At 43.4% G+C, this 25,999-nt stretch overlaps 1 protein-coding gene across 2 annotated transcripts; it reads right to left on the reverse strand.

Moving 5' to 3' along the window:
- Nucleotides 1-469: 469 nt before the first annotated feature.
- Nucleotides 470-24,376, reverse strand: Pole2 (DNA polymerase epsilon 2, accessory subunit). 2 transcript variants are annotated; one of them, XM_050153662.1, is made up of 19 exons: nucleotides 24,290-24,376; nucleotides 22,503-22,603; nucleotides 20,602-20,677; nucleotides 19,968-20,045; nucleotides 19,267-19,360; nucleotides 17,779-17,853; nucleotides 14,276-14,359; nucleotides 13,691-13,747; nucleotides 12,144-12,192; nucleotides 11,477-11,549; nucleotides 10,912-11,084; nucleotides 10,450-10,539; nucleotides 9,870-9,924; nucleotides 8,482-8,541; nucleotides 8,312-8,389; nucleotides 6,967-7,075; nucleotides 5,701-5,877; nucleotides 2,782-2,849; nucleotides 470-1,931 (listed from the first exon to the last, which is right to left on the reverse strand). In XM_050153662.1, the coding sequence occupies exons 1-19, from the start codon at nucleotides 24,355-24,357 to the stop codon at nucleotides 1,817-1,819; spliced, it is 1,680 nt and encodes a 559-aa protein (XP_050009619.1). In that variant the 5' UTR covers nucleotides 24,358-24,376; the 3' UTR covers nucleotides 470-1,816. The 2 variants fall into 2 exon arrangements, with proteins under 2 accessions (XP_050009619.1, XP_050009620.1); XM_050153663.1 differs by having other exon boundaries at nucleotides 470-2,424.
- Nucleotides 24,377-25,999: the final 1,623 nt, after the last annotated feature.

Raw genomic sequence — 25,999 nt, forward strand, 5'->3', positions numbered from 1 at the left:
CAAATGCTTTTATTCACCAAGCCATCTTGCCAACCTGATAAGTTAATGCTAAAGCACTAGGAAAATAAAATCATTGTGCTCTAAGGACCCCAGGCCACTGGCTCTCTCTCATGTTGGGGAAACATGCTGAACAATCACACGTAGAGATTACTATTGAACATATGCACATAATGAAAAACTCCATTTCGAGGTATACGCCTAGCAGAAACATCACCACAACATATGCACTAGATGTGTTTGTACACACACAAGCACAGTTTAAAGATTTATTTTCAGTTGTGTGTGTATGTGCATAGGAGTACAGATGCCCACTGAGACCAGAAGAGTAAGTCCCTGGTGCTGGACTGTAGTGGTTGTAAGCCACCCACTATAGGTACAAGGAACTGAACTTGAACCCTCTAGAAGACCAATATGCAATCTTATCCACTGAGCCCCTTAGAGTGTGTGTGTGTGTGTATTTAACAGCACTATTGGTTAGTAGTCCTCAAATACTAGAAAATAGCTTAGCTCTCATTCGTAATCAAGTGGATAATTAGCAGCACATATCCAGCACACATCAGCTATACAGCAATACCAATGAATGCCACTACTGTAATGTTATATAAAAGAAACCGATACAAAATAATGCGTATGTCTGGGAATAGTCCATTACACAGTCAATAAAAATGTGGCTAAGTAAACCTCACTGGTAGAATCTGGGCTATACAACTATGTCAATGAGAAAGAAAATACCACACTAATGGTTGTTCTGAAAAGGGGGAGTGGAGTGTTGGGCCCGGAAAAGAACAAGAGTGGTCTTCCAGGGTAGGCCCCTTTCTTAATCACGGTACACTGTGATATTGGGTATACTGTTGCGGGATATTCGATCACACTGATAACCCGGAGATTGCGTTATGTAAATAAAATCAACAATCGGTCAAGAGGCAGAGCAACCAGTTGGCTGGAAGTCACCTTAGCGAGTGAGATGAAGCCAGGAAGTCAAAGAGAGCCACAGGAAGTAGAAGAGGACATCTGGTTGGAGAAGGTTGTGTTTTAGACAGGGGTAGAAAAAAGCTCTTTCTTCCAACCGAGGACGGAGCAGCTAGGGGCTTTCTCTGCCTCTCTGAGCTAGCTAGTGGGTTTTTCACCCCAGCATCTGGCTCCCGAGTCTTTATTGATAAAAATAAAAAGACAGGGACTTAGTAAAAACATTTACTCCCTATGTGGAGGCAGCTGAGGCATTGGTAGGTTCAGGTGCAGTCACTGTGCCATAGAAAAACAGTATACAGCTGGCAACGATGCGCTGAGGTGTGTGTGGTAATGAGGGGCTTTATATCTTGTATTTCGAAAGCTTCAGATTTTGTTTGGAAGGAAGACCTTGAGCCAGGTAGAGTGGTGCATATCTATAATCTACCACGTAGGAGGAAAGGGCAGAAAACTCATGAGTTCAAAACCAAACTTCATTAAAAACAAGTAAGATGCCTTCGTGGGTCTTACTTTGTGGTAACTATTGCCTACAAGATTAGACCTTCATTCATACCTGACCACTGAGCGTTGGAGACCCACACATTAGATTTCTCTACCTGAACATTGGCTAGGCAGTTCACCATGTTCAGAACAGAAACCCTGACACCTCTCAAACCTGAGGTCTCGGTAAATACCTCCCTGGCTTTTAGGCCTGTATCTAAATATATCCTTGATTCCTCTTTACTACCCTTCGCTGCCGCTCAGCTACCAAGTCCTACCTTGTCCTACTGTGGCCCCACTATCTGCTGCTTTCCACGCCTGGTCTGAGTCACCATGTCCATCAGAGGTCCAGCCACTTCACAGTTTGTCTTCACACAGAACAGTGTGATTCAAAGCAGACCGCCGGCTCCAGGTGTCGCTCAGTAGTGCAGTGCTTACCTAGCAGTGTGGATGGTTCTGGGTTCAATCCCCAGAAAAGCAAAAAACTAAACAAAAATCGTATGTTTTATAAGTATAAAAACTATGGGAATGATAATTAAAAATTAAAAAGTTATGGATAATTATGTTGTAAATACCAACACCCTAAAACAGATTTTTCTCAACTTTGTAAAAAGAATTTTTACGTGTGAATTTATTAATACAATTATGGTGCCAATAACCCAAGTCAGACTGAAAAGCTTCTCAAAATGTTAAAATACTTATTTTCTAAAATGAACGGATTGTGACTAGCATGGAATTAAACAAGCACAAATATGTAATCTGAAAATATCTACATGTTTTAGAGACAGCAGAGAAAATAGTTTTCTATAAAACTTTCTGAAGTGTAATATAACATCAAATTTTATTAAATACAACCTGTGCTGAACTTTCTAAGGTTTGCCATAATTTTATTACAATTTAATATACAAATTACACAAGATAAAAAATGAGAAAATTCATTTCCTTTATTCTCATGAGTCTCAAAAGCCCTGAAGTTTGCTGAAATAGAAAAATAAAATTAAATTAAACATTATCACTCATTTCTGACCTGTGAACCCATCACTTCACACATCTAGCATCTCTCTACATTGCTACTACTTTGCCTAGGCGTTGAGAAACAATCCCGTGGAAGACAGGGCTGACCTATGTGAGGAGTAGGAAGCATCCTCAGTCGCCAGCCTGAGAAATCACTAAAAAAGTTCTTATCAACAGAAACAAACCAAGCAAGAACTTAGCCTGACTACTGTTCAGTCTAAAGCATTCCCAGTGAGCCGCTGCAGACATACACAGAAAATCTAAGCATACCTAGCAAATATGACTTTCAGCAATGGAAAAGCAAGAGAAAGCCAAGCTCACCTGTCTTCCACGGTCTTACTGGAAGGGTAAAAAACTTTGAATGAAAATCCACTTCTTGGAAAAGAGCCCTTTAGAGAGACAAAAATGTCCACAAGTGACTATTTGACTTGTAAAAAATAATCCCTATTTTCAGAATCACATTTCTTAGCCATAACTTAAAATTACAATATGTGCAGCCTGGTCTACAAGAGCTAGTTCCAGGACAGGAACCAAAAGCTACGGAGAAACCAAAAAAAAAAAAAAAAAAAAAAATTACAAGATGTGACAATAAAATAGAATAGATGTTAGCGTGATTTTTTTTTTTTAGAGGTTACTATAAAATGTCACAATCGAGTAGTCTTTTTAAGTTGACCAGTTTTCTGTCAGTAAGTGTCCCTGGAAATGCTCTGGCATGGCTCAGTGTGGAAACAAGGAGTACTGTGAAATATTAAACACACACAGAAGACAGACCTCGTGTTCAAGTAGTCTCCCCTGCCTCAATGGCGAATTGGCAGGATTCCAGAGTGCCCCCGGCACCACTAAGCAGGAACTACAAGCAACTGTCTATGATGAAGCCCTAATGTTACCTCAGAGGTTCAAGTTTTTCAGTCTGTCTGAAGCCCTGATTCAATGCCTGGCCTACAGCAAGCACTCGATACTATAAGTAAGTACCAAGATGAAAGAAAGAAAAAAAATGGAGCTGGAAAGATGGCTCAGCAGTTAAGCACATATACTGCTCTTCAAGAGGATCTACGTTCAATTCCCAGCACCCACTTCAGGTGGTTCAAAACCATTCTAGCTTCAGGAGCATCTGACCACCCCCCCACCCCCACCCCCGTCTCTGGGGGCACCTGCACTCAAATGCACATAGCCAGAGACACGTATAACTTAAAAAATAAGAAGAATCTTTTTTCTTTGTTTTTCGAGACAGGGTTTCTCCATGTAGCTCTGGAGCCTGTCCTGGAACTTGCTCTGTAGACCAGGCTGGCCTCAAACTCACAGAGATCCGCCTGCCTCTGCCTCACAAGTGCTGGGATTAAAGGTATATGCTGCCACTGCCCAAAAAAAAAAATCATTTTTTTTAAAAAAAAAGTAATGAAGCAATATCAAAGCCAAGTTTTGAAGCTGACCAAAATGTATGAATAAGAGAATGATGCACTTCAAAGAGTGGGAAATTCTTTGGTAAGTTGTTTTTAAAATAGCATCAACTACAAAAGTGTTCAAAGATTTAACAGATGTCTAAAGAGAATATCCAATGAGGAAACAGTCTCACTGTGAAAGGATGGTTGAATGTAATAAAGACTGAGGGGTTAGAGATGGCACAGCTGTGAAGAGCACTCGATGCTCTTGCAGAGGAACCAGGTTCAGTTCCCAGCACCCCATAGCAGCTCACAGTCATCCGTGACTCCAGTTCTAGGGAGTCCAATGCCTTCTTCTGACATCCTCAGGCACCAGTCACACACGGTACACATCCTTTCTGATCCTTAGAGAATGATTCCCAACCAAGGGTCACCATCCCTCAAGAGACACTCAGGCATTTAGGGATACTTATGATCGTCACAAATGAAAGATGTATCAGCAGCATACAGTGGGATGCAAGGATGCTGCTGAGTTTCCCACACTGCACAGGAAACCCCCTACAACCAAGAATTACTTGGTCCAAGATGCAAAAGTGCCAAGGTTGATAAGTCCTGTGTAGAGAAAGCCACACAGATGTACATGTGCCAGAAACAACCAGTCCAAGTCATAATGCTTCTAGTCATGACCCGGATGAAACAAAGAAGTATTCAGACTTAGAGTTCCTAAGAATCAGCATGCAAATTAAAAATCACAAAGGAGCCAGGTGTAGTAGGGCACACTGTTAATCCCAGCACTCAGGAAGCAGAGGCCGGTGGGTCTCTGGGTTTAAGGACAGCCTGGTCTATACAGGGTTCCAGGACTACACAATGATACCCTGCCTCCTATCAAAACAAACACAGCACTAGTAAAGACAATACTTTGTTTGATATAAACTATGTTTATGTGATTATCTGTGTGGTTGGTATGTATTTTCCACGTCCTAAAGCCAATCATATATCCAGACACTGAAGCAGTTTGAACATTCTAGAGTAGTTTCAGGGTTCTGTAGAAAAATGAAGTTCAGTGCAGCATAATGTAATCTCATCCATCCAGGCTTGGATTCTGGGCATTTGGGCAGTTTCTACGAGTCACAGTTCTCAAAAGAGAAGCATCAACAAGGTTAAGGAAATGGCTACAGGATCTGAAAGCAGCTCCCAAAGAGGATTGCACAGTGTATGTGACTTTGCTACCTTGAAAGGAAAAATACTTATTTGATTTCATATTTTGGTCTGCTTGTTATTTAAAAATTTAAGCCAGGTGGTGGTGGTGCACAGCTTTAGTCCCAGCACTTGAGAGGCAGAGGCAGGTGGATCTCTTAGTTCAAGGCCAGCTTGGTCTACAGAGTGAGTTCCAGGACAGCAAGAGCTACACAGAGAAACCCTGTCTCTAAAAAACAAAAAGCAAAACAAAACAAGAAGAGAAAATTAAAATATTTTATAGTTGTATCACATACTGAGAGTCTGGAAATCTTCTATGTATACTAAACTATATGGTGCTGGACTAGTTATGTATTTTATCACAATGATTTTATGCTCTATATAAATTCATAGAAATGTGCTGTAGGACACAAAGTGGCTCAACAGGTAAAGTACCTGCTGCTGAGCCTGACAACCTTGGGTCCATCTTTGGGACCCACATGGAAGGAGAGAACTGACTCTCACCATGGCATACACACCCTGTCACACACACACACACACACACACACCCTGACACACACAGACACACACACACACACACACACACACGGACACACAAGAGGTAGGTTTGAAAATTAGAAGAAAGACCATGCACTATAGTCTTGACCATCCACGACATCCTTACAGGGTTCATGCAGAGGCACTCCGTGTTGGTCACAGTGAACGGGTCATACTTGTCTGCGATGACCAGCAGGTCGGGCACAGGGTACACTCTCAGGGTGTAATCATATGCCCAGTAGACGGGGCAGACATAGATGGGTAGAGGAGTCAGGTGTCCCTGAGATAAGACCGTCTTGACAAACTACAACAGAACACAAACAAAGCAAAACACCTCATCAGTGCACACAAAAACAGTGGAGCAAGGAGTTTAAATAAAGCATTGATTTTCATGAAGATCTAGTTACAAAATTTTTGTAAATTTTACAAAATACACAAAATTTGTAAAAATTTTACAAAAATATTTACAAAACAAGGAAGTCTTTTTTTAAATATTTTATTTATTTATTATGTATACAGTGTTCTGTCTGTGTGTATGCCTGCAGGCCAGAAGAGGGCACCAGACCCCATTACGGATGGTTGTGAGCCACCATGTGGTTGCTGGGAACTGAACTCACAACCACCAAGGAAACAGACTTATGCCAGAGACCTCGGCAGGACCAGATGAGAGTCAAGGACCTCTAAAGGACTAGGCCTGAGCTAGTGTAAGACTTTAAGACAATCCTGAAGCCATTTCTGACAATTCTGAATNGATGGTTGTGAGCCACCATGTGGTTGCTGGGAATTGAACTCAGGCCCTTTGGAAGAGCAGGCAATGCTCTTAACCTCTGAGCCATCTCTCCAGCCCCAACAAGGAAGTCTTGAATCACAGAACATCAATAAACATTGCTCTTAGAATGAAATTATCACATATTCTAGGAAAAACAATCTAAGTTTTCATTTAATGTCACTGTTCATAACACCGTGCCCCCTTTAGTCATTATGAATCAACCACACATATATAGTCATTTACCAATCCAACTCATAAAAAAATAAAAAGGTGTGGTAATCTGAACTCCCACCAATTACGAAGCTGAGTATTGCCACGAATTTAAGGCCATCCTGGGCTACAGCAGGAGACTTTGTCTCCAAAAATCTAAAATAATAATAACTAATAATACCAATTTGATTCTGCTGGACATGATAGTGTAGCTAGGCCAGCTACAGAGGAGGCTAAGAGGATTATTTGAGCCTAGGAATTCAGGCCAGCCTGGGTAACTCAGTAAGACCCATTTCTTAAAGAAAAATCAGACACAACCATGGCTCAGTACACAACATGCAGGTAAAACACCCATATATACAAATTAATAAATAAATATAAAACAAAAGGTAGTTTGTCAAGGAGACTACTTACATGAGTAGGAATATCCAAATTGCTACTAGGAAAACGGACACAGTTTCTACACATTTTATTTACTAAGTCTTCACGGAAGATAATAATTTCTTGTGTACAATACTGAATTCTGAAATAAAGCAGTAGTTGAAAAAAAAAAGCAGTAGTTGAATATTTGACTTCCTCGGGAAAAAAAATAATTTTAAGTCTTTTAATATCAATATTCCCCACTGCATTTCTTAATGGTCACCACAGCAGAAATTCAACCAGGCCATCTCATCTCTTCTCCAATTTAATTATTTGGAGTTCTCTCTTGCTCTCTCTCTCTGAATGTGTGTGTGTGTGTGTGTGTACACAGAGCTAGGGTTTGAGCCAAGCCCTTACATTTCCCATAAAGCCCTCTACCACTGAGATGTGCTCCCAGCCCTTTACTAAGCTCTTAATGTGTGCCCAACGCTATGCACAAGGTAAGTGAGCAGAACAGAAGAAAAAGATATGAGTCTTCTATATTTGACATTCTCACGGGGGAAGAGGCCAGAGAAATTAAAGACACGACACTGATGTATGCTGGAAAGGAGAGAAAGGCGAAGTGGAATTGTACCTGGGGAGGAAAGGGTTCAGAAGGCTGGGGATTAAGACAGAGTTAAAGCGGGGAAGGCTCATCAGGCGGTGACCTGAAACCTCTGGAAGAGGAGCACTGCGGGCAGGGGAAGAGGCATAACCCAGCACCAAGACTGGGGTGTGCTCGCGGGCTAGGGGCGCAGAGGCTGGAAGTAACTGGGAGAGGAAATTTAAGTGGGAACGGAGGACACTGCACGGATGCGGACTGTTGCCAATGGCAGCAGAGACCCCATCTTTCAACACAGGGACGACATGATAGGGTTTCTTGTGTTAAAAACAGACCACACAGGGGGAAGAGTAGAAGCCAGAGACCAGTGTAGAGGTTACTGATCCAGATTATAGAAGACGGTGGGTCACAGAGGTCAAAGGTGAGCTGTGAAGAAGATAGGGCTACCTCAAAAACTGTAAGGGAAACTTCTATGGTTACGGCCCCAGAATAGGTGAGAGACGGCAGCTTGGGGCAGGATCGGGGCTGTCATTTATCTACTGGGCATCCAGAGTGAGATTTCGGTGGACATCTGGGCCCACATGCATGGGGTTCATGAGACAGCTAAAAATAATGTCGGCCAACCCAGAGACCATAAATTCACTATCAGTTAAGGATTTGAACAAAGTTAAAATACTTTTCAAACCTTGAGAACCCCAAAATCAAAATTTCTTTTTAGATTTACTCAGATTTCAGAAATAAATTAGAATATTTGTTAAATGGAATGAAAGAAGTTCAACGCAAAACGCTGCTACCTACCTGCACGGGTTAGTAGTGAACACTGAAAACGGCACCCTTTCTCTGAACTCCTTCGTGATACTCTCGGCAAGCGGAGGCCTGGGAAGACAACGTGACAGAGGATGTGTTTACAAAGTTAATACAATTCTCTTGACTGTCAAAAAAGGGGGAAAAATGTGAACAAAGATTACCTTGGTAAGATGGAACCAAATCCAGGGTCCTCAGGACCAGGAACAAACACAAAGCGGCTACTGCAGGGGAATGCAACATCAGCCATTAGAAATGACGCCTGCAACACTGCCCCAAGTCACTGCCTTCGGGTGAATCACAGGCGCCTTGCTATATAGTCCGGGCTAGCCTTGAATCTACAGTCCTCCGTCTCCCCAGTACTGGATGCCATTATGCCTACCTACGATTATTTTTTATTTCATACATTTCAATAAACTGCTAAAAGTCTCCAATCCAAACTATGTAATACTATTGTGGTGACCAAGTGTTCTGCATTTGCACCGTCCAGTCACTGAGTATGCTCTTACTGTGGCTAGTGTGGCTGATGGACTGGATCTCATTTAATTTTACATGTGTGTGTACATTTTACACGTATATGTATGTGTGTACGAGCCAATGTCTGCTATTGCACACATGTGGAATTCAGAGGACATCTTGTGGGAGTTGGTTTTCTCCTTTTTGGGTCTCAGGAACTGAACAGTTACTAGGTTTGGCAAGCACCTCTACCCATCTTGCTAGCCCAGGAGTTTATCTTTATAGAGGCACATGAGCATAGCACAAATTCTCACTGTTCTTAGTAAAAACCCAGAGTCAGATATTAGGGGGTGAAAGCTGAGAGAGAAGCAGAGCAGCCATGCACTAGAGAGACTTTTCACCTCTACTGAATCCTCAGACCAAAAAGGCAATCCTGTCCTCAGACTGTGTCCTCAGACTGTGTCCTCAGACTGTGTCCTCAGACTGTGTTCTCAGACTGTGTCCTCAGACTGTGTCCTCAGACTGCATCTGAGCTCCTGTCTCCTCCCACCTTATATTCCTCTCTCCACCCAGCCATATCACTCCTGTCTCCATCTCCCTAGAGCTGGGATTAAAGGTGTGAGCCATGGCCTGGCTTTGTTTCTCTTTGAGACTAGAACAGTCTAGTGAAGTCCAGGGTGGCCTTGAACTCACAGAGAGGCCCCCCCCCCTCTCTGGAGTCTGGGATTAAAGGTGTGTGCACTACTCCCTGGCCTCTAGTGGCTTACTTCTGCACTCTGATCTTCAGGCAAGCTTTATTTGTTGGAACACAATATCACCGCACACGAGAGCGCTGACGATCACACTAAGGTCCAGCATCACCACAACCCAAAATGCACTTGCCGCTCTCCAGTCTGGATTCACCACAAATCCAGAGAGCAGTGTAACAAACACGATGATGTGAGAATTTTATCCCGGGATCTTTTAATACTCTCAACTCTTTCTCTTTCTACAGGCAATTTCTTTATATTGTTGATATAAACTTCATTATTCAAGTTTAAAAAAAAAAAAACTATTTTGGGTTAAAAACAAAAAAGGGAGCCAGAGAGATCTTTACCTTTGGTGGATACTTGGGTATTCACATATTATGTCTGCCAAAGACTTTAGGGAGTCTAAAAAAATTTAGAGATATTTCATTTGTATATGTCCATAAAGTTACAGTTAATTAAACACAGCCATATATCTCCTGAACAAAATTAAAATATTATATATAATTTATCAATATACTTTATATAAATATAGAAACACTCAATAATTATTGGGTTTTGTTTTGTTTTTGAGACAGGTTTCTCTGTGAAGCCCTGGCTATCCTAGAGCTCACGCTGTAGAACAGGCTAGCCTTGAACTCACAGAGATGAGTCTGCCTCTGCTCCTGAGTGCTGGGATTAAAGGTGTGCATCACCATCTTAGAAACAATCTTTTTCTTTTTTTTTAAGATTTATTTATTATGTACACAGTGTTCAGCCTCCATGTATGCCAGAAGAGGGCACCAGATCTCATTACAGATGGTTGTGAGCCACCATGTGGTTGCTGGGAATTGAACTCAGGACCTCCGGAAGAGCAGTCAGTGTTCTTAACCTCTGAGCCATCTCTCCAGCCCCAGAAACACTCTTCTAAACAAACGAGATCCTCAATACCTTTCAAAGCCTGAACTTGATTTTTTCCATAGGGTGCAGATGAAAAGTTACCGCACAGAATGAAGCAGGTTGGAGGTGCCGGTGAATAACCTAGTGGATAAAAAAACATAGATTTTCATGGCAGAACATTTTGCTTTATTAATTTAATTATTTTTGAGACAGGATCTCACTATATAGCTAGGCTGCAATTCACAGAGATCCGCCTGCCTCCGCCTTCCAAGCAATGGGACTAAGGGCGTCTGGCTGGCTATAACTGTGAAAGTTTGGGTTGGTTGTTTTCTTTTTAGAAGAAGTTTGCCTACACAGTCCAGGCTAATCTCTAGTCCTGGCTCACTCCCCCACCTCAGGCTCCCACGCCTCAGGGCCCACAGATGCACTCTACCACCACAGAATGGCACACATTTAGCTTTAGGACACAATCCCTCAGCACAGTTCAGGAGGAAATACAGAAATAACACGTACCAGAGAACATGACGTGAAGCTTCTCCAACACCTGCACTTGGTCCAACCAAACGTCAGACACAAACACAAACATGGCGTCCTTGTTCTCCTCCTCCAGCTGTCTCAGCTTGGCAGAAGTCTTCACTGACGCATTAGAGGGCCCTCCAAAAAAATTAATATTTCCATAGTACGCCCTATATAATTATAACACAATTATCACCTATACCATGTCTGTTCACCGAGAAAGTAAAACTGTGCCAGACATACAATCGTCCAACACAGTATTCCAGAGATGAAGCATTTTGCCTGCAAATTATTTAAAACATATACATGAAAACAGCTATAACAGGAATATTCAGTATGAACGCTTCAAAAGCTGTCCTCAGAGCACAGCAGCCACCTCCATTTTAATCAGCTTGGCTGCGATTATCCACAAAACTGTCAAGAGACCATCAACAGGTCAGCTTCTATTGCTTGTTCCATTTTAACACAAAGCCTGACGCCTTGTAGTGGCTGAGATACACTATGTACGTCCACCATTGCCAGTATATAAATTCCTGTGGCACAGAAATCAAGTATTTAATACCTTGTGGTGCTAGAGGGCTCGGTGGGTGGAAATCCAAAGGCATTGACATGAAACACTTGATCTTCAAACCAACCTAAAGAAACAAGAAAATAAACAAGTAACAACTCACTTTTATCTGCTCAGTCACCTTTTTCTGAAAAGACAAATCCATCCCACATAAAGCAATGAATTAGACCACAGAAGTCACCGATCTTACTGAGAAAGCCCACTCTAGAGCCACAGACAATTCAAATTTTATAAGGGAAGCTACATTTAACGAGTATACCCCATCTCAACAGACTCATATTTTAGGGTGGAGCGGGGGTGAGAGGGATTCAGAGCACACGGTGGAGTGCAGGGAGAGCAGCCCCTCGGTGAGACATGATTGTGTGACTCTGTATGAAGTCCAAAGGTTTTTTTCAGTTTTACAAGCTGTGACTCACACATCACACAGCCTGCACATGGGTGGTTTCCAGTACACGCGGTGTGCAGTTCCTCCCGTCTAACCTCAAGGCTTTCCCTCAGCCCAGAGAGCCTTCTAATGGCCTGTTTAAAAGTCACCTGCTCATCATGCCGAGGTCACCTGCTCACCATGACTGCCGGCTGGAATTCTATCATGAGGGGTCATCCTCAAGCAGAAGTTTTACTGTCCAGCAAGGGCGTGGAAAGAACGCGCGCGCGCGCTTACCTTCAGCCAGGACAAAGCACGCCTCCGTGTATAAGCCGCTGTGGAACTGGTGCAGACAGCTGAGGAAGTTCAAGACTGTGCTGGGAACAGCAGTGACGCCAACACACAGCCTGAGCCCCAAGGCTCGGTTAGCTTCGCTGGGTTGTTTTAGATTTCTCTTAGGGGGTTGTTCTGGTGTTGTGGGGTGGAGGGTGTGTGGGCAGGGGAGGTCTTATTTGTCTGTTGCAAGGGCAAGTTGAGACATGCAGCCGGGACTGGCCTCAGACCCCCTAAAATTCAGCTTTCCAAGTGCTAGGATTTCAAGTGAGCACCCATGCCAGGCCCTGAAAGGAGTTTTAAATAATAAACTGCACGAAAGCAAGACAGCTCAGCAGGTAAAGACACGCATTGGCAAGACTGAGTTCAGCACTCAGCACCTGCGTGGTAGGAGAGAACAAACCCCTGCAAGTTGTCCTGTGATGTCCACAGACACACCATGATATACATGGATACACATTACACACACACACCCAAATGTAATTTTCAATTAAATAACAAACTAAAAACTCCACACGGATGTATAGGTCATTCTCGGCATGCTATAAATTTCTTAAGGGCAGGGCTGGAGAAATGGCTCAGAGGTTAAGAGCACTGCCTGCTCTTCGAAAGGTCCTGAGTTCAATTCCCAGCAACCACATGATGGCTCACAACCATCTGAAATGAGGTCTGGTGTCCTCTTCTGGCCTTCAAGCATACACACAGACAGAATATTGTATACATAATAAATAAAAAATATTCTTAAGGGATTTTAATCTCTAAGAGTATGTCTACATTCCCATGTTTCCAGCACATGCAAGTCACAGTGGAAACCCAAAGAGAGAAGTTGAAGAACGATATAAAAGCAATTTCCCCAGTTCACGTAACTTAATAATTGCATTTACTTATGTATTTAATATGTTTGTGGTGCTATGCAGGTGCTCTCCCAAGAAGGTAAACTCCCAGGCCTCTAGCAGAGTTTTCTTTTTAAATTTTCAAAAACATATTACTTTATTCTGTGTTATATGCTTGGGTGTTTTGCCTGCATGCATGTCTCTACATCATACGCATGCTGTTGCCTGAGGAGACCAGAAGAGGGCGGCAGATCCCTTGGAACTGGAGTTGCAGATGGTTGTGCACTGCCATGTGGGTGCTGGTTACTTAATCCAGATCCTACGGAGGCAGAGGCTCTTAACCACTGAACCAGCTCATTAGCTCTGAAACAGGGTCTCCCTATGTAGCCCTGGCTGGCCTGGAGCTCACTATATAGACCTTAAACTCACAGAGATTGGCTTGCCTCTATCTCCAGAGAGCTGGGATTCAAGGCACATGCCAGCTCACCCGACTCAGAATTTCTGTTTTGGTTTTTTAAGACAGGGTTTCTCTGTGCAGCTCTGGCTGTCCTGGAACTAGCTCTGTAGACCTGGCTGGCCTCAAACTCACAGAGATCCACCTGCCTCTGTCTCCCAAGTGATGGGGTTAAAGGCATGTATCACCAAAAATGGTCAGATTTTTTTTTTCTTTAAGGATATTGCTTTACTAAGATCCAGCTGTACTATCCCAGTAGGATCTTCCAGGAAAAACTTCCCCTGAAACAGAATGAAACAAAACAGACTCACATTGGTGTAAGAATGAATACGACAGCATACGAGAAAGAGAGAGAAGTGGATCCTGTCGGCGGAAAACCGAGCCCGCACCCCTGTGTTCGTTTCTTGGCAACCTCAGACTCACTAGTCGCTTACGGGAGACTCACGGGCGCTAAGGACAGCTGCTGCAGACCACAGGCTGACAAGGACAACCTGGGTGGTTGCCATTCGGCCTCCCCAGATGCCTTCAGCTAAGAGAATGACCAGCACCTCCAGGGCACCAGGATGTGGTCAGCAGCTGGCTCATTCAGAAACCCAGAGCCAGTTCAAGCAGGGGTCACTTGGGGGTCTACCCGGAGGCTATGCAAATTGAACACCTGGTCAGTCTGTCCCACCAATGTCGCAGGAGCGGACACAGGTGAGAAGGTTCACTTCTGTGCTTCCTGTGGAGACTGTGTTGCTAGGTTTTTATGAAAATGCACAGCCAACTCAAGTCCAAAAGTAAAAAGGAACACGTCAGTCTTAACTTACCTCTTTCAGCTGGGTTATCATTCCAAGGACAATCACGTCGCCGACTTTGCTTGTACTGCCCAGTAGAGTTTCTATTGTTTTAAGCTAAAAGAAAAGAGAACAAATCCTGAATGATGAAAAGCATGGTCTCATTTTCTTATAGACAAGCAAATGCTGAGTAAAGGTTACTACATACAGCTGCTTTACAGTAGGAAGAGTAATCTGCAAGTTTTGTCCTACAAAAAGCTAAAACGTCAAATGTGTAATGACCAAAAATGTAACCAAAGAAGTCAAGCATGGGGATCCATACCTAAGGAGGAAAGATGTGTCTGAGGCCAGCCTGGACCACAGTGAATCCGGCACCAGTCCAGCTACAAACACACAATCTTTGATTTATTTTTTTAAACCTCATTTTGTTTGTTTATTATGTGTACAGTATTCTGCCTGCATGTGTCCCTGCAGCCCAGAAGAGGGCACCAGATCTCATCGCAGGTGGTTGTGAGCTACCATGTGGCTACTGGGAATTCAACTTAGGACCTCTGGAAGAGCAGTCCCCTGCTCTGAACCTCTGAGCCATCTCTCCAGTCCCAAATACACAATCTTAAAACAAAACAAAACAATACACAATAAAGAGGACTAATATAATTTATTCAGACGGTTATCAATGACTAGAGCTTCATGATGATGTACCACTGTAGACAGTAAATATTTTTTTGTTTTATTGTGTTTTTGTTGTTTGTTTTGGTCTGGTTTGGTTTTTCAAGAAAGGGTTTCTCTGTGTAGTCCTGGCTGTCCTGGAACTCATTCTCAAACTCAGAGATCAGGCTGCCTCTGCCTTCTGAGTACTAGTATTAAAGGTGTATGCCACCGCCTCCTGGCTTGTTTTGTTGTTGTATAGCCCTAGCTGACCCGATACCCCTTGTATAGCATAGCCTCCCAAGGGCAGGAATCATAAGCATACACCATATTACTTTCATACTGGGGCAAGGGGCACGCATACACATGGAGTCTGTGAAGGTCAGAGAACAACCTGAGGGAGTCCATTCTCTCCTTCACCACAAGGCATCAAGTTGAGGTCATCAGGCTTGACAGCAAGGACTTTACCTGCTCAGTCGTACTGACAAGACTTATTTATATGGTTTTCAATTATTTTTTTATACTCACATACATTTGTGTACTGGAGAGAGGAAATGTGGTGTGGTGCACTTGTGGAAGGCAGAGGATACTATAAGGGAGTCTGTCCTTCTGCCATGGAGGTCCTCCTCTACCCACTGAGCCAACTCGCCAGCCCTGTTTTTACTTTTCAAGGCAGAGTCCTGGCTATGTTGCTAAAGCTAGGCTAAAACTCTCAACTCTTGCACCTCAGCTCTTTGAGAGGCAGGATGGCAGGTGCCATCGTGCCTGGCCCACTTTCATTGTGTGAGGAAGACGACTTAAAACTTAATGAGTCTGGGGAACTAGTGAGATTGCTCAGCAATTAGGAATAGTTACCGGTTTTGCAGAGGACCTGGGTTTGGTTGATGGTAGATGTTTGGAATGCCATTTCAAAACATCAACATGAGGCAACACGGGACAAAGGCATGACAAACACTGTTGTTTTTAGAATCAAACCCAGGGCTTTAGATACGCTAGGCAAGTGTCTGATCACTCAGCTTAAACCCAGCCCTCCAAATATGCACAAAACATGCTATTTTTGTAGTTTATAATAGGAATTTTCCGCTCAGAGTCTACCAATAGCCTACTTGGGGTTCTGCTTGTTCTTAAGTGTTGCTTAAATAGGAAACAAACTGTTACAAACACAGAACTAAATAGGAAGATTGAGGGGCTGGTGAGATGGCTCAGTGGTTAAGAGCATTGCCTGTTCTTCCAAAGGTCCTGAGTTCAATTCCCGGCAACCACATGGTGGCTCACAACCACCTGTAATGACGTCTGGTGCCCTCTTCTGGCCTGCAGACATACATACAGACAGAATGTTGTATACATAATAAATAAATAAATAAATATTAAAAAAAATAGGAAGATTGAAAAGAGCAATAGATTATGGAGCCACAAGCATCAAAGAGGAGAGAAGGCATTGCTTCTGGGCTGTGGACACGCAAGCTGACGTCAGAAACCTAACACGTGACACAGACTTTGTACGGAAATTTAAGTAGCGTCGATTTCGAAAACGACACAAATTACGCTGTGATACAGTTAAGTGCAGAAACTGACAAATAACTATTAGTGGTTTCTCTTTGTGTGCCATCACTGAACGTTACTTTTGGTTTTTTGAAACAGAGTCTCATGCAGCCCAAGTTGGCTTCGAACTCACAACCAAGCTGAGAATGAAGGGGGATGACCTTGAATTTCTCACTCTCCTGCCTCCAAGCTCGAGGATCACAGGCCCGATGACCACACTCTCAAACATAACTTTAACGTCATCCAGGGCTACTGTTTCAGCCTCTAGCAGAGTCCTCAGCATGAGGACTGATCTACCAAGGCAGAGAACCTAAGGAACACTGGAGAGGCTGGACTTCTTCAAAATCCATCTGACCCTCAGGACGCTGGCAAGGCCCAGACAGAAGAAGCAAGGACTTCTAAGCAGGGTTCCGAGCACTGGAGAGGAAGAGAAAGCCACAGACAAACGGTGGCCAGGCCACGCCTACTGCTGAACAAAAATGACTGAGCTGTTTGGAATCATCTTCCGAACTACAGCAGTGGAAGGTGCACACAGGTCAGCTCTCCTCCCAAGTTACCCCAGTAAGGCCGTCTGTGTTCTCACTCATTCTTCACGGCTTCTTCAGCACACCTGGGGGGCGGGTACCGAAACCAATGTCCTTTGATACATAAGTTTTCCTTACAACTGATATGACACATTTTAGTGTCACAGGTATGGTGATCAAGAGAAGGATGTGCAATAATCAGTGTTTTGAGTGAGAACACAAAAGGTAACAAAAAGCTGGTCAGGAAGCCAGCGCAGGGCTCGGGAAGACTGGCACTGGTCTGGGGGCTGGAGACTAAATGTATGTTCCCCGGTACCAGGCCTGCTCCAAAGATGAAGTAACTTCTACTGAAGAGCTACGGAACCCCCAGCACTGGGCATGACACTTACCAGCAACAGTCGTGGGCCAGGCCTACAGCCAGTTTAACAGGTACATGGCTTTATTTTCAATTAAAATTCAAGGAATTAACCAGGCATGGTGGTGCATGCCTTTGGGTACATTGGGCGGCAGAGGTAGGTGGGTCTAGGGCCAGCCAGTCTACAGAGCAAGTGCCAGATCAGCCAGGGTACATAGTGAGACCTTGTCTAAAGCAAAAATTAAAAAAAGATGGCTGACTAGGGAAAAGCACCTGGCTCTAGGCCTAATGACCCGGGTTCAATGCCTAGGTTACACGTGGTGGAATAAAGAACCTCTCCTGCAAGCTGCTCTGACTTCCACATACACAGGAGCACACACAGAAAGAAGTGTACAAAAAACATAACAATAAATATTGCACTTGTATTAATATATACAGCCCCTAAATAATTAAGACAGTGCTCAAACCTGGAATTTGCTTCCGCTTTCCTCGGGGTGTGAGCCTATTACCGGAGGAGTGAATAATTCATGTCTGTGCGTCCTCTGTGAAAAAAGAGAGATCCCTATGAATTACTAAACTAAACATTTAAAAGAGTCATTAAAACACTGAAGAGAAAACACTGTCCTTAAGGCAAATCCTCCCACTGCAAATCCAGGGCCTTGCACCAGCGAGGCAACTCTACCACTGAGCTAAATCCCCAATCCCTACGGCAGCTTCTAAAACAAAAAGTATTTAAAACCCTGAACTTGGAAGCTAGCGAGAAAGAGAAAAGTCACCTGTGGTTGAAAGAAAACGGCCCCCAAAGAGAATGGCACTATTAGGAGGCATGGCTTTGTTAGAATAGGTATGTGGAGACGGGCTTGAAGGTCTCATAGATGCTCAAGTCATGCCCAGTGTCTCAGACCACTTCCTGTCGCCTGTGAGTCAAGATCTCAACTACCTCTCTAGCACCACGTCTGCCTGCATGCTGCCTTGTTTCCCGTCATGACAATTATGGACTGGACCTCTCAACTGTAGGCAAGCCAACACAATGAAATGTTTGCCGTGGCCGCGGTGTCTCTTCACAGCAATGGAAACCTTGACTACGACACCACCATAAACACAGTACTGTAAGCGCTGGCTATACACCAGGCCAAAAGAGACCCAAGACCCAACTGAGAGAACGCAGAAGGGATAAAAAGAGGGTGAGCCAAGATGCTTCAGGCTAAGAAATTGGGGTATCCAAAGGAAGAAGGCTGTGGGAAGCTCTGTATTAGTTAATTCTCTCATCCACTGCTGCAACCCAATGTCCAATAGAAAGAAGCTTAGGTGGGAAGGGCTTTACTTGGCTCATGGTTGAGAACTACAGTCCATGCTAACCATGGAGAGGTGCAGGGGAAACATGGGGCTCAGCTGCTTGGCTTGCTTCCTTGTTTTCCTTTGTCTTTAGGCCAGTGGATGGCACAGCTCACACTGGAGTGGGTGGGAGGATAATTCCCTATCCTTCTGGAGGTCAGGCTTACAAACAAAATTAACCACTGGCGACAGCCAAGTCACATTAGCAAACTAAATGAGGGGGAAATGCATGCAAAGCACTAAACAAAGCCTGACATCTCAGTACCAGGTACTGAGTGCTGGCCACTCCCTAACATCTAAAGGGAAATGTACTTCATATCCCTGTGTTCTCATGGGGTGTCAACCACAGAACCCATGAACAGTCTACAGTGACCTTCTCTGTTGTTTGGGGACAGGGTCCTACTATAAAGTCCCAGTGGTCTGGAAATCACTGTGTACACCAGGCTGGCCTCAAACTTGCAGCAATCCTCCTGCCTCTGCAATCTTAAATACTGGAATTATGGAACCCAGATTTGAATGACCAGCTTTAATCTACAAAGTTGCATTCTTTAAACATCCTTGAGATTTCCCAAAGCTCTTTTTCTCCCCAATTTACTAGTGTTCCCCCACTCCCAATTTACCTGGTGTAAGATAGTATACCGTTCACGATACAGCTCAGCTTTATCTCGTGCTGTTCCAAATAAGGTTGGCGCAGCGTGATTAGTCATTGATAGACTAGAAGAAAAGGAATACCATTTAAGTATGTATGTCTGTATATGTGCATATATATAAACTATATATATACATATATGATAGTTATAAAAAATTAATACAAAGGGGCTGGAGAGATGGCTCAAAGGTTAAGAGCACTGACTGCTCTTCCAAAGGTCCTGAGTTCAATTCCCAGCAACCACATGGTGACTCCCAACCATTTGTAGTGAGATCTGAGGCCTTCTTCTGGTGCTGCAAGCAGAATACTGTACACATAATAAATAAATAAATAAATATTAAAAAAATTAATACAAAGGTCAATCAAAAGTGAAACATAAAACTTTGTGAAAAATTATACAATTGAAATTCACTTAATCAACAAGTAGAAAGATAGCCCGGTGGATAAGAGCACTTGTTGCTCTTGAAGAGGTCCTAAGTTCAATTCCCAGTACCCATACAGAAGCTAAAAACTGTAACTCCAGCTCCAGGAGATCCAGTGCCCCCTTTTGAGATTCATAGCACCAGGCATACACGTGGTCATACTCATATACTCATGACAAAATACTCATGCATGTAAAATAAATAAATCTTTAAAAAAATTAAATCAATAAATGATATGTGGTATACTTACGGGAGGAATTTTTTTCTTTCTGAACTGTACACAAAATGTGGAATATCAAAAGCTCCAATAATATTGAAAATATGCTCTCTGAAAAGCAACCCATAAAACACAGACCAAACTTATTAAAACACAAGGATTATAAATAGTAGTAATTCACATCATAATTTTTTGCATATAATACTCTGCACATTTTCTTCAAGCCATGACCAATTTTTTTATAGTGTTACAAATAAGAGGATAATGTTTTTAGCTTGTACATTCCACTACTTTCGAGAGATACGACAGTCACAGGTGTGATGGTGCTTCCCATTATCCTCGCACTAAGAAGGCAAAATCTAGGCCATATAATGAGACCTGTCTCAAACAACCCAAACAATAAACTATACTTTTGATGCTCAATTTAATTCATTCATAACGCACAGACTATGAAATAGGCTGGGAACACACCACGTCAGTAATAAACAAACACTATAATCTCACTAGAAAAAAAACAGTAAAGACAAATCATTTAGCAATCAAATTTATAATGTGGGCTCACTTAAAATGAAACAAATAACGATGGCTTCTAATGTAGAACTATTGACCACCCACTGTTTTCCCTTGGTAAGGCTCCCGCAGGAAGGAGCCGATGTGACCCACATACATAGTCTCATCGACCGACTGCCGGCACTCCTGGACGGCCGCTTCCACCACGGACCGCTCGATCATGTCTGATGACACTGAAACGGCAAGTTCAAAGTCACAGTTTAGAACAGGGCTGAAAACTCGGGTGTCACAGCACCCACCTTCTAAGGTTAGTAAAGGCGTAAGTCACAAAACAAACAGGTTAGCACTTGGAAACTGGAAGCAATAGGAACAGGTGTTCAAGGCCATCCTGGACTACACAGAGAATCTTGAGGCCAGCCTGGGCTACACGAGATCCTGGATATAGAAGTACACAGCAGTAATTACAACACTTTTGAGGCTGGCACGCACACACACATAAAATCTCTCATTGTACCCATTTCTTATTGATGGTAGACCAACCTTGAGTATCCAGCCCAAGAACACAGCTAAAACAGTTTAGAAAGCAGCACAAACTTAGGCCTGATCAGAAAGCGGGCACCCTTAATCACTCTGTTTTCAGGCAAAAATACCATATGCCATTAGAAACTAACATACAATGATTAATCATCATGATTTCCTAAACTGTTTATTGTAAAGGAGTTTTTTAAAGGAAGACTGGTATTTTGAATGTAATTGGCCCCCATAATCGCATAGGGAGTGGCACTATTAGGAGAGGCAGCTTTGCTGGAGGAAGTGCGTCACTGTGGGGGTAGGCTTTGAGGTTCCCTATGCTCAGGATACCACCCAGAGAGTCAGCTGTCTTCCTGTTGCCAGCAAGATGTAGAACTCTCAGCTACACCTCCAACACCACATCTGCCTGCATGCTGCCATGCTCCTTGCCATGATGATAATGGACTGAACCTCTGAAACTGTAAGGGAGCCCCCTTAATTAGATGTTTTCCTCGTAAGAGTTGCTGTGGACACAGTATCTTTTCATAGCAATAGCAACCTTCACTAAGACACAGAATGTGCGGAAATCCTGCCTTTGAAGGTGTGATATAGAAAGACGAGAGAAGGCTACAATTCCTGTCCTGTGGGCAGTAAAAACATTGGAACATTCCTTCTTTTCAGGCTGCTGCCTGCAATAGCAGATGAAGTGCTTAACCAGCACACCAGGCAAGTTAAGCCTTCTCACTTTTGTCTCCCCCACTCACCCCTGCAAACATTTAGGAGTATCTGACTTAATAAGACAGTCACAGGGGGCTGGAGAGATGGCTCAGTGGTTTAGAGCACCGTCTGCTCTTCCAGAAGTCCTGAGTTCAATTCCCAGCAACCACATGGTGGCTTACAACCATCTGTAATGAGATCTGGCGCCCTCCTCTGGCGTGTGGGCATACATGGAGGCAGAATGTTGTATACATAATAAATAAATAAATCTTAAAAAAAAAAAAAAGACAGTCACAGGTGTGAAGGGAGAAATGAGTGACCATTAAGGGTCAGCGACATGATTCAGCACATAAAGGCCCTTGTCACAGAATTCTGATGCCTGAGTTTGATCCTCAGATCCACATGGTAAAATAAAAGAACCCACTCCAAAGTTGTCCTCTGACTTCCACATACATACTGTGGCATAGGTGTACACACACACACACACACACACACACACACACGCATGCGTGTGCGCACACACATACCACACATACAAAATAATGGTAATAATATAATCCTTTAAAGGACAAGATCAGATTTATGAGTTAAATATAGAAAAGAGACCATGGCAATCCCACCTCCCCAGGGATTACAAACTACAAAAGGGCCATTAAGGAATAGAATACCCCGAGGTCACAACTGAACTAAGCCTTTGGGAAAAGACACTGCGATGTGTGTATTGCAGAACTCTGGAATATCTTAATAAACAGAGCCTCAATTTCCATTTAAGTCTAGATCTGAGGACACGAAGCTACAGCAACTTAAGCATCATCAGAAAATGTGACTTACAGGGCTGCTTTTCAACTGCATCGATGATCTTTTCTAGGGTCTCTTCAAGCTCTAACTCGGTGACAGACTGAAGGGCTTCAGTGAGATACTTAGTGGCTTCCCTGAGAAAGAAGGAAAAAAAGAGGCCAAGAATTTCACAAAGTGCCCATTCATTCCTCCCATCAAGTGGTCCTCATTTTGCCTACAGTTTCTGAACAAAACTATATCCTTTGATTCTTGGCTATGAAAACTGTTTTTATTGTTGCTGTTTTTGAGACAGGAATTCTCTATGTAGCCATGGGTGTCCTGGAACTCGCTCTGTACACCAGAGCTGGCCTTGAACTCACAGAAATCCACCCACCTCTGCCTCTAAAGTGTTAGAATTAAAGGCTTGTGCCACCACAACTGGCTAATAGAACTGTTTTGTTTGGTGGTAGTAGTACCAGCACACTTTTGTTTAAATCTTATAAAATTCAAGCTTTATAAAAAGCCAATGTAACTGAAAACTCAGTTCTCTCTCTAAAGCCTGAACTATCAAGGTTGGAAACTTCAAAAATAAGCAAACAAAGCCAGGTGATTGCTGTGTTACACGTCTTTAATCCCAGCACTTGGGGGACAGAGACAGGCAGATCTCTGTGAGTTCAAGGTGAACTTGGTTAACGGAGTGAGTTCCAGGACAGGCTCCAAAAATAGAGAAACCTTGTCTCTAACCACCCCCCAAAAAGAGCAAACAATTAAAATAACAACATATCCTTGCAAGCAGATCATGCTAAAATACCTTTTTAAAAATAATAAGCAGGATACCCTGGACATCGGAGATGACCCCATCTTGACCAGAGTGTATGAGACCAAAGCCGAAACCCCAACTCAAGTCTTTTCTGGATTCCTGGCCCACAGAAAACGGCTAAAACAAGAGTGCAGCTTTAGTCTCTAAACCTCAGGGTAATCTGTTTCACGGCAACAGGTAACTAACACCATCTTCCTATAGTAAAGTTCTATGGTGTTTAATACTACGCATGGCGCCTTGAAACTAAGAGATGTGAATACACATCTCACTGAATCAATGAGCTTCCGACAGCTTAATAAAAGTTCGCTTATAGTGAAAGGAGTTAACTGATGAATTATTTTTCTTTTCAAATATCAGAGATTAACAACTAAATCCATCATTTTCTCCCAGGATATACCCAGGTTGACACTTGGACACTAATGGGCAAAAGGTAAAGTTAAAAGATGTAAAAAAATCATTCTAACTGTATACTGTGCTCAGCAGGTACTTAAAACGTTTACTGTATTATAAAATGCAAAGACAATGCATTTGGGCACACTGCCTTTTGGGCAAGATGTAAACTAGAAAATCTACAAAATAAAAATAGATACCTAAAACACCTTTAAATTTTATCCAGTTTTTAATTGTCCAGGCAATAAAGCGAATCCCAAACCGTGATGGGTGGGAGGCTCACAGTCTGCGCCAACATACATGCAGACGGAGTTACCCAGGCCGCTCCTTTGACCTGTCTCCCTGTAACTTCCAGAAGTAACAATGAAACGATTTGCACCCAGCAGAGACGGGGACCTCGGCTGATCTGAGGCCCTAAGCCTCTCATTTCCCGGGTTCTCTTGAGCCCCCGGCAGCGCAAGCTCCGCCCAGCCTGGAAGTAACATTTGCACCGGGCGCGAGAGTCGCGGAAGCCCCGGGAGGATCTGCACCCTCAAATGCACAAGACCGACCTCTCCTTTTATAACAGAATATTCTAAGGGTCTCTGGGCGCCCGGGGCACTGCGGAGGGACAGGCTGCCTTACGACTCACCCTCTCAGCAGCAAGCCGCGCAGCTTAAAAGCTGAGACCGCGCGGCTCCGCAGCCGCTCCGGCGCCATGTTCGCAATTTGGCGCCACCACCGGGGCTCCGCCCCTCCTCGGCTAGACACGCCCCTGCCCCGCCCCCAAATTCTTGAACTGGTGAGTTGTGCGTTTGTCCGTCACATAGCAAGAGCTGGAGAATCTCAGATCCTAGTCCTGAAGCAGAAACCCGCCTTGCCTGGGGAGTGAAGCAAGAGCGATCTAAGTAGGAACAAGCTTCCTTTATTCCAAGTGCATTTCTGAAACACTCGGCGCTCTCATATTCGGGCTTCGCTCTGACTCTAGCCAAGCTTCCCGCACCCAGGATCTTTCCTTCCAAGGCTATGGAAGGTGTAGGACCGCCCTGTTTACAGGTTCTACACAAACCCTGGGAAATATTGTGTCTTCACTGTTTCCTCCAGCAGGTACTCTCTCCATCACTCCCATCCAACCAGCATTTTAGCTGAGGGCCTCTTCACAATGTGTTGTTATTAACAATATAAATGTATTAATTGATGTGTTTCATACATTAATTAGCAGTGTCCCCACTTCTTCCACTGCAGCCTTTTTTTATATATGGAGAAACAAACAATTACAAGCGACTTACTTGCGACGAAGGAAGGTACTTTTGGTAGGCCACATTTTAAAATGTTTGCTCTTGCCTGGTCTACAAGAACGAGTTCCAGGACAGGAACCAAAAGCTACGGAGAAACCCTGTCTCAAAAATAAAAAAATAAAAATGTTTGCTCTTGCTGAGTGTGACAGCACATGCCTTTAATGCCAGGACTCAGAGGGCAGAAGCAGGCAAATCTCTTGTGAGTTCCAGGACAACTTGTTCTACATAGTGAGTTCCAGACCAGTCAGTGGTGCACAGTGAGACCTTAAATAAAAATAAAAACCTAAATAATAAAATGCTTTTTCCGGTGAGCTGAAAAAAACATGGAGTGCTTACAAGTGAGCCTGCAACTTTATGGGACACAAGGAAGCACTGGGCATGATATCTCAGGTCTGTAATCCCAGCACTGAGAAGGCAAGAATATCATAGCAAATTCAAGGCAAGCCTGGGATACATGAGACTTAGTGGGAGGGAGACAAATAAGCAAAAAACATGAAAATGAGGTGGGTGGTGGTGGCGCACACCATTAATCCCAGACCTCGGGAGGCAGAGGCAGGAAGATCTCTGTGAGTTCAAGGCCAGCCTGGTCTACATAGAAAATTCTAGCACAGGCTCCAAACCTACACAGAGAAACCCTGTTCCGAAAAACAAAACATGAAAATGATTTCTCTCTTTCTTTTTTGGTTTTTCCACACAGGGTTTCTCTGTAGATTTGGAATCTGTCTTGCAACTAGCTCTTGTAGATCACGCTGGTCTTGAACTCACAGAGAAGTGCCTGCCTCTGCCACCTGAGTCCTGGAATTAAAGGCATGTGCTATCACCACTCAGCTGAAAATGATTTTTTTAAATATTTATTTATTGAGTATACAATATTCTGTCTGTGTGTATGTCTGAAAGCCAGAAGAGGGCACCAGACCTCATTACAGATGGTTGTGAGCCCCAGATGTTTGTGAGCCACCATGTGGTTGCTGGGATTTGAACTCAGGACCTCTGAAAGAGCAGCCAGTGCTCTTAACTTCTGAGCTATCTCTCCAGCCACAAAAACTTTCCTTTTTTATTTAAAC

The sequence above is a fragment of the Alexandromys fortis genome, unplaced genomic scaffold, assembly GCF_014885135.2.
Source record: "Alexandromys fortis isolate MF-2015 unplaced genomic scaffold, M_Fortis_MF-2015_v1.1 scaffold_82, whole genome shotgun sequence".
Taxonomy (NCBI): domain Eukaryota; kingdom Metazoa; phylum Chordata; class Mammalia; order Rodentia; family Cricetidae; genus Alexandromys; species Alexandromys fortis.